At 43.1% G+C, this 17,344-nt stretch overlaps 1 protein-coding gene across 2 annotated transcripts in view; it reads left to right on the forward strand.

The window, feature by feature from the left end:
• Positions 1–17,344, forward strand: part of PHYHIPL (phytanoyl-CoA 2-hydroxylase interacting protein like) — a 66,630-nt gene that overhangs the window by 13,378 nt on the left and 35,908 nt on the right. Inside the window, exon 1 of one of the 2 annotated variants that reach the window (XM_068140059.1) lies at positions 10,784–11,050. The exons of the other annotated variant lie outside the window; for it this stretch is intronic. Coding sequence (XP_067996160.1) covers positions 10,945–11,050 — 106 coding nt within the window. The 5' untranslated portion in view covers positions 10,784–10,944. Of the gene's footprint in view, positions 1–10,783; positions 11,051–17,344 lie in introns of those variants that run through there. 2 annotated transcript variants of the gene reach the window in all.

A 17,344-nucleotide genomic window follows, 5' to 3' on the forward strand; every position in this document is an offset into this window, starting at 1 on the left:
GGCAGTTTTGTGCTCAGTTTTTCGATGGTATTGTCTGTATTATTCTAAATGTGTGCATAATTGGGTTGGTGCAACCTCTGAATTAATTTGATGGAGCTACAGCTATAAAACACATTTTTAAATGTAGTGACTGTTCTAAAATTAAGTTACAGCAGTGTAGCTGTTGTCCATGCCAAGAGAGTAAGACTAACCGAGATGACTAGCATTTCAAGTACAAAACTCTGTATAAGCTCCGCCTTACACTATTACTTTTATTGCTTTGCTGGTTTCACTGTTGTAAAACTTTTCTGTCACTTTGTGCACAAATTCACATTATGAGACTGATAAAAATCCATAAAGACAGCTACTGTAAATAGTTATCACAAGGACAAGACACCATAAAATTTAATCTCACTAAATAAAACCAACTGCTTCAACAGGAAGCAATTAATTTTTTTGCCTTTTTAGCTGTTCTCTACCTTGTTCTCCCTCCCTGCCGCAGAAATGACCAGGAGGATGTCATGTGGTCAAACCTAAAAAAGTCAGTGGCTGTCAGTGGCTAAATTGAACTTACGTGGAGAGATATTAATCAGAAGCTGTGAGTTCAGATAGATGGGAGTAGATGAGGTTAGACTAAAAATGGAGAACGATAAGAACAGACAGAATGAAGAAGAAGAAAAAATAATACTGGTACTAAAAGGAAAAAAAGTAGAGGAATAGTTCTAGTAAATTTAGTAAGAAAAGGTCCTGTAAGACATCAAGTTAGCAGTTGGCACAGAAGAAAAAGAGAGAATTAGAGAAAAAGAATGTATAGATGATGGACTTTTGATGTGAGTTCAGCTGGTCACAGATAAGTAGTGATAGACAAGTGATAGACAAGGATTCATGATCTGTCACACAGAAATCTCTGTCACACCTCTGTCATGAGGCAACAGCTGTACCTGGATGAATGACTACTTGTTCAGCTTTGTAACCTGCAAAGCCCCCCGAAACTTTGGACAGGGAGGTGAGGGACCAGTGTTTGTCTAGGGGAGAGGCTTTGCCATATTTGTTTGCTGTTCTCAATTCTCATTCCAGAAAGAAGGTATTAAGTACCTCCGCCTTTTCCTCATCTTTAGTTACAATATTCCCCTCCATGTCCACTAAGGAGTGGAGGTTGTCCTTGCCCCTCCTTTTGCCATTAATATATTTATAAAAGCATTTTTTGCTGTCCTTAACAGCAGTGGCCAATCTAAGCTCTAAATGGGATTTTGCCTCTCTAATTTTTTTCCTACATGACCTAGCAACATCTTTAAACATTTCATGGGTTGCCTCTCCTTCCTTCCAAAGACTATACACCCTCTTTTTTCCCCTTGATTCATTCAGAAGTTCATTGTCCATCCAGGCCGGATGTCTACTCTGGTGGCTCATCAGCACAGCCTGTTCCTGTGCCTTCAAGAGTTCTTTCTTGAAGTAGGTCCAGCCCTCCTGGACCCCTTTGTTTTTAAGGACTATTTCCCAAGGTACCTTTTGAGTTAGTTCCTTAAGTAACCTGAAGTCCACCCTCCAGAAGTCCAGAGTAGATTTTGTTGCTGCTCCTCTTAGCTTGACTGCATATTGAAAACTCAATTATTTCATGGTCACTGGACCCTAGACAGCCTCCAACCACCACATCTCCCACTAGCCCTTCTGTATTTGTAAAAAGAAGGTCAAGCAAAGCCTTTCCCTGCTAGGCTCACCAAGCAACTGGGATTAAAAGCTATCCTCCATACACTCTAAGAACCTTCTAGACTGCCTCCTCTCTGCTGTGTTTAGTTCCCAGCAGATATCTGGCAGGTTAAAATCACCCATAAGAACAACATCTGGTGATCCTGAGACAGCGTCTAGCTGCCTATAAAATAATCAACCTCTTCCTCCTGGTTGGGTGGTCTATAACAGACTCCAACCAGGATGTCAGCCTTCTTGGCTTTCCCTCTAATTTTCACCCACAGGCACTCAACTGGATCTTCTTTCATCTCTTGTTCCGTGGCATCTAGAGCTTCCCTGATGTACAGGGCCAGCCCTCCACCCCTTCTCCCTCGCCTGTCTCTCCTGAAGAGCCTGTACCCATCAATTACAGTCCTCCAGTCATGTGAGTCATCCCGCCATGTTTCTGTGATGGCAACTACATCATAACTTTCCTGCTGTAGACAGGCGGATGATGGTCTCTTCTCCCAGGCACCCAGTACCAGAACAAGAGGACACAGTCTCAGGCTGCGCCAGGGGAGGTTCAGGTTGGATGTTAGGAAGAAGTTCTATACAGAAAGAGTGATTGTGCTATGGAATGGGCTGCCTGGGGAGGTGGTGGAGTCGCCGTCATTGAAGGTGTTCAGGAGGAGACTTGATGGGGTGCTTGGTGCCATGGGTTAGCTGTTTGGGTGGGTTGGATTGGTTGATGGGTTGGACATGATGATCTTGAAGGTCTCTTCCAACCTGGTTTGGTTTATTCTAATAAAGGCTTCCAGCTCCTCTTGCTTGTTACCCATACTGCATGCTTTAGTGTACATGAACTTCAGCTGGGCTGCTGGTTTTACCCCTGACTCCAGCTTACCACCCTCAGACTCCTGTCTGGGGGGACTGCTTTCAGTCCCTTCGCCCTTCAAATCTAGTTTAAAGCCCTGTCAATGAGTCCAGCCAACTCCCTTCCTAGAACCCTTTTCCCTCTGTGGGATAGGCTATTCTCATGTGCTATGATCTTTCTCCCCCTCTGGGATGGATGTACTCCATCTGTTGGTAGTGGACCTGGTGCCATAGAAAGTTCCCCAAGATCGAAAACCCCAAAATTCTGTTGGTGGCACCAGCCTCTGAGCCACTTGTTAATTACACCTGCTGTCCTGTTCCCTTCAGTATTGCTTCCTGCTACTAAGGGTATTGATGAAAAAACTTCCTGTGCCCCTGACCCGTCAACCAGTTTTCCCAGAGCCTTGAAGTCCTATTTGATTGCCTTTGGACCTCTGGTTTCAAACCCACCTGCATAACTATCAAGGGATAGTAATCAGAGGACTGTACAAGACTACACAGCCTTCTGGTAACATCTCTGACCCAAGCCCCAGTGAGGCAGCAGACTTCCCTTTGGGAAGGATCTGGCTGACATATGAGGCCCTCTGTTCCCCTCAGGAGGGAATCACCAATAACAATTACCCAAATCTTTTGTTTTTAAGGGAACAAGTCCTGATGAGGGGGGCAGGCTGTTTTGCTTCGGGCAACACCTTGGATGGTGTGTCTTCTGTAATAGATGCTGGGACATCATTCAGAGCAGAATATGGTTTAATTAAAATGCTTGTGGATTTTAACTAAACAGCGCTAAAAACCTAGGGTCACTTTATGGGCTCTTTGTGTACTCTATCTAATCTGCCTCTACATGGGTGTTAAGTGGATATACACTGCTGCCAGAGCCAAACTGTGTAAAACACAGCTCTTAATTGCTGTTTCTAAAGTATCTCCTTCAGAAATTCTACTTGTGGATCACATAGTTAAATAATCAGGGATCTGAAAGACAGTGTAAGACTTTGTAGTAAGTGACTATGAGTCAACTGAGTGATATTCAAGACTAGTCTCACTACACATTGAGGATCTGAGCCAAAGAGAGGGAATGTCTGGGTGTTCCTCCTCTCACTCATTTAACATAATTTTCCTTTTGTATCCTTAGCAGTTAATTAACTCTGTTCATGGTAGCAGTGGGGAATAAGACAATGCTGTCTTTCCTGTCTTGCCGTGTCAGCTCAGTCGTAGCAGATCTTGATGGTACAAAAGTTGGCAGGCAGCAATATTAATCTAGAATGATCATCTTCTGTGCTTAAAAAGCTTGAAGTGCTGTAGTTATGAAAGACTAGATCAGTAGATGACATTGAGGAACTAGTCACTTAGACTTTATAATCTTTATATATTACTGAACTGTGCCTCCTTCTTGGCTGTCTTTGAAGAGTTTTGACGTCATTCAATGAAAGGATGTGGTATTATCAGAGAAATCTAATTCACAGGATCAGTTGAGAGAGTTTAAGAAAAACCTTCGTGGAAAGGGCAAGGGCAGTCGGAAAGACTTAAGAAGATACTGTAATGGAAAGCCAGCAGAAATGTGTCTTGTTTCAATGAAAATGTGAAATGCTGAATGCTGAAGAGAGAATGGGTCACCATAGGCTACTTAGCCAAGTAAAAGTAAAATATGAGCTGCATTGGAAATAAAAAACTGGAGGGCCACCAAAACCTGCTTTTTTACTCCAATTTCAGTGCACATGAGAAAAACAAGGACAGTGTGAGAGTACACTGGAACAGTTGCCAAGAGGTCAAAGATAATATAAAGAGACTGTATTGTAAGTCCTGAAGGCACAATAACACAAAATATCTTGACCAAAAAAAAATTAATTTGAATTAATTTGTAATAAGGAGGTAAATTTTAAACCAATTCTTATTCCCACTAAAAACTAATTGGACTTTTGCCATGAAGTTTATTAGGAAGGGGATTAAACTTTGAATAATGCCTTGGTTAAGAAATCATTGATGTAATTGTGAACTGCTGGGAAAGAGTTACTAAGAAATACATAATGAAATATCATCACTTGAGCAAATGCATCTGAGGTGTTCCTTTGGGTGTTTGTAGAACTGATGGAACAACTAGTTGCTAAAAAACCCCACAGATAATTGATGAAGTATCAGGAGACTAATAAAGTGTCAGTAAGTCACAAGTCTTTAAAAAATTAATTAACAGTAACTATGGAAACAATTGTCTTATGGGCATGGCTCCAAATTGAGATAAATACTATAAACATTAAAGCAGAAAGGAAAAATGTATCCATATGGAGGTGAATAGCAGAATAAGACCCAGATGATATGATACAGGTCTACTACAGTAAACTAGTCAAATTAAAGCTAGTCAAATTAAAATGTTTCTCTCTGCACCACTTCTTAAGATAAAATCAGATGATTGGTAGAGTACAGAATAGCATCAAGACTTTACAAAGGCATCTGCTGCTCTGCCACATAATATCTTAAGGGAATTACCAACACAAGTCAGCTACAGCTAAAATTCACTTCAAGGTATCATAGGCTGGCCACTGAGCTGTAGAAAGAAATTAAATGTGAATAGCAGTCAGCACTATCAAGGATAAGTGCCCCATGGTATCCTTTAAAGGCCAAGATATGGTCCAATATCTGGAGGATAAATCACTGATGAAAAGTGAAAATTATTAGTAAAGTAGGAAGAATGATTAAGAGCACAGCTGAGAGAAATACAGAAGGTTCTAGTTTGTTCTTTAGGGATACTGTGGATCTAATAATGTGAGGCTAAACTTGAAAGAAAAGCAGATTAATAAATTATAATGATAAGCACTAACAGTACTTTGTGCCCATTAAACAACCAGTAAATGTTATGAAGCTACAGATAAATTATTTTTGTCCATGAAAGGATTTGGTTTTATGAAATGCTTATTCAGGTTTTATAAAGCTGATCAGAAAACTGAAATTCAGAGAGTAGCAGCATAAATAGCACTAATAAAATTATTATTTGTTTGATATCTTTCTGTTTATCTGTGAGGAACATTTGCTTTTGTTTACATTGCTCAGTAGGTTGGGAGTTTCACTCCCAGGTGGTACAGTTGGAGGGCTCCATACTTTGAAGTGTCTACGGTGAATGAGGACAGCATGGTGGTGGTGGGTGATAAAGAACGAAGGCTTAGACAAAAGAGCATTTCTTTGATTGTATTGGGTCAGACCAAATACCTACCTAGCCCAGTATAATCTCTTTAGCAGTGGCTGAAAATAGATGTTTACAGAAGATGAAGAGCAGGACATATAATAGCCTTTAATATCTGTCCCTTCAACTCTAGTATTTCAGCCTAGGGACTCTAAATCACTTGTGGGTTTACTATGTCTAAAGGATTTCTGACCATTTTCCAGTTTGTCCTTGAACCAATGAAATCTTTTAGCATCTGGACTGTCCTTTGGCCTTACAACTTTAACATAAATGGTATGAAGTACCAGCTCCTTCTGTTTGTTTTGAAACGGGTTGCTGTTAAGTGCAACTTGAGACCCATTAGTTTTTGTACTGGATGACTTGGTAGTCAGATTTTGGTAACCCTGTTATGCTACTCATGCTTTAGTAAATCTTTATCACATATCCTCTTGGTTGCCTTTTTCACAGACTAATTGCCTTTTTATCTGAGTTGTAGGCAAGATTTCTCACATAGAAGCCATTTTCACATTTCACTGTACAAAAAGCCTACAATATTACTACTAAATCCCCTGGCACAAGAAGTTATAAGATTACTTCAGAACTGTCTTTGATGATCCAGTGTGCTTTATGGCCTTGCAAGAAAAGCCTGAATGCATGAACTGAGTGCAATTGCTGAAATGAAGTCTTCCAAACAGTGAAGAAGGAACACTGAAACATATGAGCAACTGCATACATCACACTGGAGAGTTCCCAGATGAGGGCTTCCCAGCATCCCAAGCAGCAGTAAAGCAGAAGACAGCAAACAGACCCTTTTCCAAGACAGCTGCAGCCTCACTGCTTGATTTAGTGTCAGTGTGCCTGGTTGTGGTTATTACCTTTGCTGAGAGCAGAAGAAAGAGGGACAGAGACTCACCCCAGAGCTAAGAATAAACAGTGGTGTCTTGCCTTGAATTTTCCTAGAGGAAAAAGGGGGATATGATATCATTGTCCTTGTCTGAGCATTTGAGGAGGATCTAGCTTTGCTATCTGAGAAAAAACAAAGAGATTCCCAGTGAGGTACCATACCTAGTGCTCTAAATTGCCATGCATTGATGTACGTCTCTGTGTAGAAAAGGAAGCTGTGGCACACTGCATATTAACTTTTCATAGTCACTGCTTTTACTTATGGTCTTAAATACTTCTCTTTTTTCCCTTTTCTTTTTTTTCTGTCACCAGTGTGTGGGTATTATTACAGTCCCATGGGGTTTTTTTAAGGATACCTTACACACCACCCTTTGCAAGTACTTGCCTTCACACACTTGAAGTGTGTGATGTGTCCACTAACGACAAAAAATGACTGTGAAATTGTGAAGAATTTTTTCTATGAAACTTCAGGAGTTAGCTGCTAAGTCAATACTCCTTTTAGAACTGACCCCAAACTCTGGATAGTGATTTTAACACTTCTTTGTGTCTTTTAATATTTTGCTTTTCTTCTCAAAAATAACATACCAATAGAAAGAAAAGAAAAATAAAAGGGAAAAAAAAAACTATTTCCTCCTTCATTTTTCTTTTCTGAAAACTGTCTGTGGCCTTTTTGCCTTCTGCTTGCACAGTCCACTGAGCAATAACACAGATCTTTTTTCACTCCCAAGTGGGAAGGCAAAGCTGGAACCCTGAGCTTTGCTGAAGTCTGAGAAAGGAGGTTTCCTTTGTAACTTGCAAATAAAAACCTGCTACTGTGAAAGACAAAAGTGTTTTCAAACAGGATGGATTGGGTTGCCTTATAGGTCTGTGCTGTACTGTGCTGCTGCTGCTGAAGAGCAGTCTTCCCAAAATGGAGAGCAGCACAGGCAGGACAGAACTTTGTAATAGTCTGTGGGTTTATGCGGAGGAGCACAGAGCACTATTTCCTTTCACTTTTGTTTATAGCTTTTATGGCTCCAATGAGGTTACACCTTTTAGGGAAAAAGACACACATCTCTCCATCCAGCTGGCAGCCTTTCTCCCTGTCTCTTGTAGAGCATCAGCCCTGCAATAAGATCCTGGTGACCTACCTGGGGGACTGTGAAAGCCAAGCTAAGCACAAGGGCTGAGATTGTTGAACCTAGCCAGGCAAGAGGTGTGTGTCACAACCTGCATTTCCTGGTGCATATATCATGCTTAAAAATTCTGCTTCTCTATCCTCATGTGAGGCTGCAGGAATAACAGGCACAATCTTGTTGAGCTACAGAAATTGGTAATATCATATTTATCTAAACGTTAAAAGTGCCAAAGGCTGCTGTTGTGGCAAATTCTGTGCAAGCTTTTGCAGTTCTAAACACGTGACACTGTCGCCTGTAATGTGCAGCCATTGGCAGACTTCCCATTACATAATGTTGACCCATATTTGTGATACGTGACATTTTTTGCTAAACACTGTCAGGGATAATCTTTCACAGAATAGAGTTTCTGATTATGTGCTGAGACTCTGTCATCCTTTAGCATAAACATAGCCTGTGCCTCAGACAGTGCTACTCCTTGTTAAGGCATGCAGTGCACAGTTCTTTCAGGTATGAAAAACACCAAGAGAGCATGGTGTGCATTCAGACTGAAATAACTAAGACAAAATTCATCACCCAGTGATTGTATCTGAGAGTAATTTGAGCTTTAAAAAACGTTGTGCTCTAGCCCAGGTGATGGGAGTAGCAATTGGCTGAAGGAATTCTGAAGTCTGAAGTGTGACTCTGCAAAATGCTGTTTCAGACAGGTCCAGCTTGTTTCATGCTTCAGAAAAAGCAGAGCTGTAGAAAAGGTTTTTCTACTCCACTCTTCCACTAAAGTTTGTTGGTATTTGTAGACTTAACCATCTTTTTCATTAAAAAAAAAAAAAAAAAAATGGTGGGGAGATAAATAGAGCTCAGCCAGGGGTTATTGCTATAAAGCAGCTGAGAAATGAGAAGCCTTGGAGGAATGGGAACACCCTCAAAGCTGTCTGTTTTCAAAGAGCTATGCAAAATCCATCCGTTCTTAAAAACCTGATTTCAGCTGCAGAGAATAAAAAGCAGGGTAGAGAAAGGTGTATGAAATAGAGGCATGAAGAATAATATAGGAATTCTCTCAGTATTTAAGAACAGGATCTGTTTCAAATGGACTTTATGCAATATTGTAGCAAAGAAGTAACAAGATTGTCTGAGCTGCTGAAGCGTCTGCCACATTGTGGAAAGGGATGAATGTGGAACATAAGGCTGAGAGACTAAATACACTGTCTTCAGGGAAAAAAAAAAAATCCAGCCTTACGTAGGAGATGACTGTGTGCTAAAAACAGTTGCAAAATCAAAAAGAAAGGTTTTGCTTCTGTGCAAGGAATGAATTCTTGTCGGAGCCAAAATTAAAACCTGATGAATGCAGTCTCACCCACGTTAATTTCTCCCCTCTAAGATTCAATATTTTGTTCTGTCTGTGCATTCATTCATATATTCTTCTCTCTTCCCACCTCCCCATTGACTCATGCTCTCCATCCCTGTCTGTTATTGTGGCCTTTTCATTTTCTGTTTCTTTAGGGTTCCTTCCCACTCACCCTATTTCTCCTCTGCCTGACCCCTCTGAATACATTTTTCTTCAAGGTGGAAAAACAGCAGAGAGACAAAGAGGAGGAAAAAATAGAAGATGAGCAAGGAAGGGAGGGGGTGAAGAGTAGAAGCTGCAGGAAGGGTGCTCAGTCTTGCACTTGCTGTGCTGCACTACAGAATTTTGAAGGTATCATAGGAGTTAGGGCTCCTAAAATCTGTTCCTTTCTTCTGGGCAGCATCACTTGGTAGTGCCTTTGTGTCCCTAGAAAACATCATAGGAAAAAAAATAGAACAATCCCAAAGTTCAGTGGAAAACCATCCCTGAGTGACAAGCATCTGGTTGTGTGTGGAGCTTGCTGTCATATTGGATCAGTGATGACCAGGAACAGACTGGGTGGCTTTGGGATTCCAAAAAGGGAAATAGAAGCTTTAGAGACTCTTTGGACTTGCTAGCATGCAATGCTGACCAAGAAACATTTATGTCCTCAATCTTGTTGAAGGCCTGTGTACAAGGACCTGGTGTTTCTCAAAGTATCCAGTGTCTCAAAATCCTTGGCTAAATGGTGCCAATTTTGGTTCAGTGAAACCACAAAGAGCTGTCAGGAGTGCTTATTGTGTGGTACGAAATGGTCTAAGCCCACTTTATCTGGTGACAATGAGACCCTGCTACCAACATCAGTCTGTAACCTGTTGAACATGCTGTCCTCACACAGCTCCTGAGGCCCAGAAGCTGCTCCTTTGCCCACCCTGCAGACCCCTGGTAAGGAAAGAGCAGAGCTGTCATGCCCACTAAGGGGGCAATGCCACACAAGTTCTACTTTATGCTGGTAACCTTTATTTAATTATTCTTCTTTTCTGGCACTGTCCTTGTTCCTGAAACTGCTGAGATAGAATTGTTTCTCCCAGATTAGGCAAGCAAAAAATCTTGTGCTCGTAAAAACTTGTTAGAAACAGCAGTGATATGCTGCAGGCTATTTCTCTTCCGCCAGAGGGAAGCGGGCGGGACAGCCTCCCAGCAATGACCCATCCAGTACCCTGTCCTGCCACCTGACAGCTTTTTATGTGTTACCAATTTCACAAGGGCTGGCATAACATAAGGATCCGACGAAGGCACGCAGCCCTGGTCTAACTCTGGGTGTGATGTGCGGACAGCAGACACGCTGTGCTCAGGAAAGGAAAGGCAATGCCGTGGGTCTTTGGGGCTCTTGCGCTGGTGATGGAAGGGCCTGGGAACCGAAGCGCCGGGTGGGACGCGCGTGGGCAGCCGCGCCCGCCGCCCGGCGCGCCCGGAAGGGAGGCGTTGTGCCTCGAGGAGCGCCGGGCCCGGCCGCCGCGCGCACTGGAGATGCCTCCAGCCTCTAACGGTCGCCGCGCGGCCGGGGGTTGCGGCTCTGAGGGGCGACGGGGGAGGGACGGGCCAGGAGGCTGTCGGTGGCGGGCACGGCGAGGTCGGCGGCCCGCGGGGCCGCTCGGTGCTGCCGCTGTTACATAAGGAGGGGTGGGGGAGGGCAGCGTTTTGACGCGGCGGCGGCCCCTTTAAACGCGCCGCCTGGGGTGCCTTGAGCGTGCCTCTCTGCTGCCCCCTCCGCGCCTCACCGCAGTGACAAATCCGCTCCCGCCCGCCTCCGCCGAGCCTCAACAGAGCCGGGCGGCGCCGGGAAGCGCTGCCGCGCGGCTCTGCAGCGTCTGCCCGCCTGCCGCGGAGCCCCCCAGCCCCGGGCGGCGCGACAGCACGGAGCGGCGAGGGGCGCGATGGAGGCTCCGCGCTTGGCGCACACCATGAGCAGCCCCACTAGCCCCTGCGAGGAGGTGATCAAGAACCTCAGCCTGGAGGCGATTCAGCTTTGCGATAGGGACGGTAAGTCCGAGCTGCTCACGGCTAATCCCTGCAGACGCAAGATACTACTGCTGCCCTCATGGATGCTAATGCAAATTAATCCCCGCGGCGTATGGTCCTTTGTTATCCCCCATGTAGTTGTAGGTGCAAGTGTTCCCCAGCTCTTCCTCCGCTGCCGCCAACCTCCTGCCATTGAGAACAAAAGAAAAAAGAGAAGGTTGCACCTTGCTGGAGAGAGGAAAGGGAAACCCGCCGCTCCCTGAACCATCCCTCGTGTTGCAGTGCGTTTACCTCCGGGCGAGCCTGCTGCACTGCCCTGCCCCTGCCAGGAATGGACGCCGGGGTTTGTTCTGGGAGAGGCAATGAGGAGAACTAGAGCAGGCACTGCAGAGTCCGGGTCTAGAGACGGGGTAGTGGCCCTGGCGGGTTTTTGTTTCCCGCGATCTCCGAACTCCTTTGTATTGTGGGGCAGCCCCTGTGCCTACAACATGCAGGGGAATCTGCTGGCTGGCGTGGGCTCGCCACAAAACTTGTTGCCAGTTGCTTTGTGCAAGCCATAAGGCGAGGAGTGGACCGACATTGGGGCTCGCAAGATGGGGCTCGGGGGGAGACGGAGCGTAAGGTGCGGCGACGGCGGCGCCGCCGTTCAGCACCGCGGACAGCACCGCGCTGGCAGGGGTCCCGGTGTGTTGGGCCGAGCCGGGCAGAGCCGGGCCGGGCGGCCGCAGCGCCGAGAGACACCGCAGTGCCCTGGAGGCAGCGGCAGGTCCTTCCCGCGGCGGGTGAAGTTTAGTGGTAGAGCAGCAGGTGCAGATGTTAAAGATTATGTGGGTCGAAGCAACCAGATCAATGTGAGGTGGTGATGGGGGACAGCCAAAATAAATTTATGTGCTTGAAACAGCACTGCAAGCTGACAAGTGGTGGAAGAGCATCACATCGTTTGTGTGCGGATATGAGCAATAAAACCGAACAGGAGAAACTGGTAGTTGAACAATGGAAAAATGCTTACTTGTGGAGAGGCATGTAATTTCTTTTCATATACCAGTTTATTCTCTTCTCATTTGACTCCTCGGGTTTTGATGCAAAATATGCTTTGGGCGTGGAACGTATGTTACCTGGTAAATAGGAATGGAGATACTGTGTCAGTGAATGGTACAGCTGGATTAATGCAACTATTTCTTTATTGTGAGAGTATTTTGGAGCACAACTGTTATAGGTGATGGTTACAGAAAGAACCAGTCCTGCTTTCTCAGTTATTGTTCCACAAATTAGTTGTGATGAAATGCTTCACTTTTTTTTTTACGTAGGCAGACAAATATTTTAAATGCTGGGGGTTTTGTGAGCTCTTTATTATTCTTGAAATATTCAGGAGATTGACAAGGCATTGGAAAGACTTTTCAGTAATTTGTTCTATCGCTGCATTGGAAATTCTTTGAATTTTTGGATGTTTGAATCACAATATAATATGCATTTCCATCCACTCACACCTAACTCATTGCCTAGAGAAACTGAACATTGTTTATAGTAACAGAGGCTACGCTGTTCTTTTGTTAACATGCTTTTTCATATAGATTTATTTTTATTAATACTACAAGAAATTAAAATTGATAAATTATGCAGGCTTTTGTATTCGGCTGCCACAAGTAATTGTAGTGAACTATTCCATGTTAATGCTGTACTCTGGCTTAACATACTGTAGTTAAGGACTGCTTGATTTCTATGGAATAGTGTCATGCAGATAAGCAAATGGGAAAGTATAGTGGGCTTAGTTTTAATTCCCTTTAGAACAGGCTTCACTGGAAAAAAAAATTCCCATCAGTTTGGCTTTACAAACTAATCTTCATCAACTAAACCACTATCACACAAGATCATTGCTGCCTACAATATAGTTGAATTTCTGAGGTAGCCACCTATATTGGGCATGTAAGATATGCAGCTCAGTGCCTGATTTGGCACAAGTCTGTGCTTGAGCATATTTCAGTACTTCCTACAGGTGGCACTTACGTATCAAAAGCTTATTTTAAGGGGAACATATAAACAAGCCAGCAAAGATTAAAGCATTAATCTTTCTAGTTAAGTGTGCAAACGTGTACAACACATTTAGATCCCTAGTTGTGTACATGAGTTTAGTTAGTGCATTTATATTACAAATACTTAGTTTGGGGGGTTGAAGGTATTTTTGTTGTAAATAATGTAGTTCTTAAGGTGATTATGTTGATGTCATTGAAGTCAATCAGATTTGAGGTAAATATCAATTATTAACTGCATCAAATTTTAAAATATAGTAGATTTTCATATTCTGAAAATGTGTTTGATGTCTAAGCTGTAGTAACTGTAAGGGCAACCCATGCAAAGGTAACAGTGCATAGCCAACTGATCAATCCTACTTGGTTTGGAATTGAGGCAATGCTGCAGTGTGACCATAAGCAAGAATGGAATTTTCATACAAATAACAAAATATTTTTCCTGTTTCTGAGCTAAGGGAATTAATATTGAGACATTTTGTATTCAGAAAAATGGGTTGTATCTCCTATGGAGCTATACACTGGAGCCACAAATCCAGGAAAAGGACTGAGCATTAACAATATCACAACAATTAATCTATTTTGAGATTTTTTTCTGGTTTTTTTTTTTTTTCCCCCAGTGTTTTTTTTGCAAGCATTGCCATTTATCTGAATGAATCAAGACCATTTAGGAAACTTACAAATGTAAATAAAACAAATGCATGCATTTTGGGGGGCATTTTTTCAAACCCAAAAATATGCAGTAAGATTTGATTTAAAGTGAATGTGACATCATAAAGCCAATTAGCAGCTCTTATTTTCAGCATTGTTTGTTATTTTCAAATGCATCTTGTATCGTTTTTTCTTATTCTTTTAGCTGAGTCTACTACCACAGCTTAACATGTAGTTCCTTCAAACCATGCAGACTTCACTTTGTGTGTAGGAAAATTGTACCATTTATTATTTTCCTTTGCTGTATTTGAACTTGCAGCCATATTTCTGCAAACGCAGGCTGGGAGAGGATGTTTAATCTGTGCTAAAAATTCTGATGACCTTTTTATAAAATTTGTATTAGCATTGCCTAGGGATTAAACCTTTAGTAGATGGATGGCCTTTGTGTCATGAACAGGACAGTTCTGTGAAAATATATCCAAATTCAGAAAATTAGAAGTCTTTGAAAGTACTGCTTGTCACAGACTAGGTAGAACAGCCTCAGATTTTAGCAGCTGAATTTGCTGGAGCTCCACTTAGTGGTTGTGCAGTGCTCCCCCTACAGATACTGCACTTTGGCTGCCGGGCTCCTCCAGTGAGAGCAGTGACACTGCCGTTTGCTTTCCGTGGTCGTACAGTTGGCATGGACAGCTGGAAAGCAGAAGACACTGGAGAAATGCAGAGCAACAAACATCCACAAGGATGTAGGGACTTGAGAGACATGGAGTGCAGAGAGGAGGGAAGAAAACTGGCCCAGAAGGTGCTCATAGAGATTGAGGCAGTGGTTGCTTGAGGGTGGAAGAACAGGAAAGACTTAGAAGCTGGGAACGCTTGGGAGGATTAGATTAAATGGGAAGGCAGAAGTAAGCAAAATTATCCTGAATGAGAGCAAGAAAGGAAGATGAAGGAGCAACAGAGGTAATCCAGATTCAGGCAGGGTGCTTAGGGAAGTTAAAACAGAAAAAAAGTTGAGGGGTGGGTTCACCCAGATTAGATGAACTGGATGAATGAGAATTGGGAACCTCTAAAGAGCAAACCTGAGACCTTCCTACAAAGAAGAGACAGAAAGTACAAGAATGTTAATAGGAATTGGGTTATTTGAACCACAGAGGCTGGGAGTAAAGGAATGAAACTAGGACTTACTGTGCAGGGACCGGGACTGAAAGTACAGTCTTAGAAACGAAAAACAGGACTTTTGACTGGGGAGTAGATGAAGGGGTGGGACAGGAACAAGGTCAAGGAACAGGGCAGAAGTGGCCATGTTTTGGTGTAACAGTCAGAGAAAGGCTATCTTCCAAAGCCACTTACAACCACAGTACATCAAATTCTCCTTCTTTATTTGCTAGTAAAGAATGGTACCATGGTATTAGGGCTTCAGGGAAAATGAGTCAGCAGCTACAGCTGACTTCATTGAAGGTAGGACTTCAAAAATACAAAGCACAGTGTTAAACACTTTGATAAAAGAGACGTTAACCCCCCTAGATACGCATTCAAACTGTTTTTTAACTTCTCTGTGCCTTAGTTATCCATGTGTAAAATGGAAGCAGGATTATTGCCTCCCCTCACAGAGATGTTTTCAAAATAAACTAATGAATGTTTGTGGAACAGCCAGGCACTGTAGTAGCCTGGAAAACCCATGAGGTGCATGGAAAACCCCATGGTGAAATTCATAATTTTGTCTTCGGAGCAGAATAGGAATAATGTGTAGCAAATAAGTCCTGGGACTACAGACTGAACAATAGTGAATAGCTGTTACAAGAAAAATAGTTCATTATGTATGCACTATTCATTATGTATCCTGAATGAGTCAGAATTTCTGTGGAAAAAATAGTGTGTAATCATGCAGTTAAAGACTATATCATAATCTGAACAAACAAAGGGGGCAATCTGAGGTTATTATTCAAGTATGTTTCATTCTGGTATTTTCTGACTGTTGATGGCTTGAACTGTACAATCTCACTCAAGTGCTTTAAAGGATGTTTTTTTCTGTGATCTAACAAGCTTGTATGAAGGCAGTGGATCATACAAACTAAGATGTCATAGAAACATAAAACTGTAGAATAAATTGGCATCTAGCCCAACTCCCCTGCAGTGACCAGGGACATCTTTAACTACAGTAGGTCGTTGAAAGCCCTGTCCAGCCTGATATGGAATATTTCCAGGGATGGGGCATCTACCACCTCTCTGGGCAACCTGTGCTAGTATTTTACTACCCTCATCATAAAAAATGTCTTCCTTATACCTTGTCTAAATCTTCCCTCTTGTAGTTTAAAAATGTCAACCCTCGTCCTACTGCAACAGGCCCTGCTAAAAAAAAATTGTCCTCATCTTTCTTAGAATCTTAGAACCACTTTGACTGGCAGAGACCTTGGAGAGCATAAAGTCCAACTGTTAACCCAGCATTGCCAGGTCACCACAAAATTATGTCTCTCATCATCACATCTCTGTCTCTGAAATACCTCCAGGGATGGAGACTCCTCCACTTCTTTGGGCAGCCTGTTCCAAAGCTTGACAACCCTTCCAGTGAAGAATCTAAACCTCCCCTGGCACTATTTGAGGCTGTTTCCTCTTTTCCTATCACACATTACTTGGGAGAAAAGACCAACCTCCTCCTCACTGCAACCTCCTTTCAGGTAGCTGTAGAGACTGATAAGGTCTTCCCTGAGCTTCCTTTTCTCCAGAATAAACAGTTCCCTCAGCAGCTTCTTATAAGAGCTGATCTCTAGACCTCACCACCAGCTACACAGCCCTTCTTTGGGCATGCTCCAGCACCTCAATGTCCTTCTTGTAGTAAGGGGCCCAAAACTAAACCCGGTATTTGAGGTGTGAACTCAACTGTGCTGAGTGCAGGAGGACAATCACTTCCTCATGCCTGCTTGCCATGCTATTTCTGATACAAGTCAGGATGCTGCTGGCCTGCTTGGCCACCTGGGCACGCTGCTGGCTCATATTCAGCTGGCTGTTGACCAACATCTCCAGTTCCTTTTCCACCAGGCATCTTTCTAGCCATTTGTCCCCAAGCCTGTAGCATTGCATGAGGTTGTTGTGACCCAATTGTTGGACCCAGTAATTGGCCTTGTTTAACCTCATACTGTTGGCCTTGGCCCATCTAACCAGCTTGTCCAGGTCCATCTGTAGAGCCTTCCTACCATCAAGCATATCAACACTCCTTCCTAACTTGGTGTCATTTGCAAACATACTGAGAGTGCACATACAGCCTCCCTTGACCACACCTTATGTTTTCTTATTTATTACAGAAGTTTATTATTAAGCTGTATTTACTGGAACATTCTGAAAGGTGTATCTAGAGTTTGTAAATGGGAGTTTTCATGGCCATGTCACGTATACATTTCACTTTCAAACAGAAGAGATAAAAAGCGTCATCAGACAGTCTTGGGATGCACGCTTCCAAACCCTTTATTGGCATGCAGCAGTGCCACTGCTATATCTGAACTGTTAATACTCTCTTAGAGAAGGGGGGAAAAAGGGTTTCTACGTAGACTCTCCCATGAAGGACAACTGGCAGATCCAAATTTTGCAGTAATTCTTAGTGTCCTGAATGGTTGGCCTTGCCTATTTGGTTTTGATTGTTTGGTTGGGG

Source organism: Melanerpes formicivorus, unplaced genomic scaffold (assembly GCF_026170545.1).
Source record: "Melanerpes formicivorus ecotype bairdi unplaced genomic scaffold, bMelFor1.0.p_v2 SCAF_6, whole genome shotgun sequence".
In the NCBI taxonomy this organism is placed as follows: Eukaryota; Metazoa; Chordata; class Aves; order Piciformes; family Picidae; genus Melanerpes; species Melanerpes formicivorus.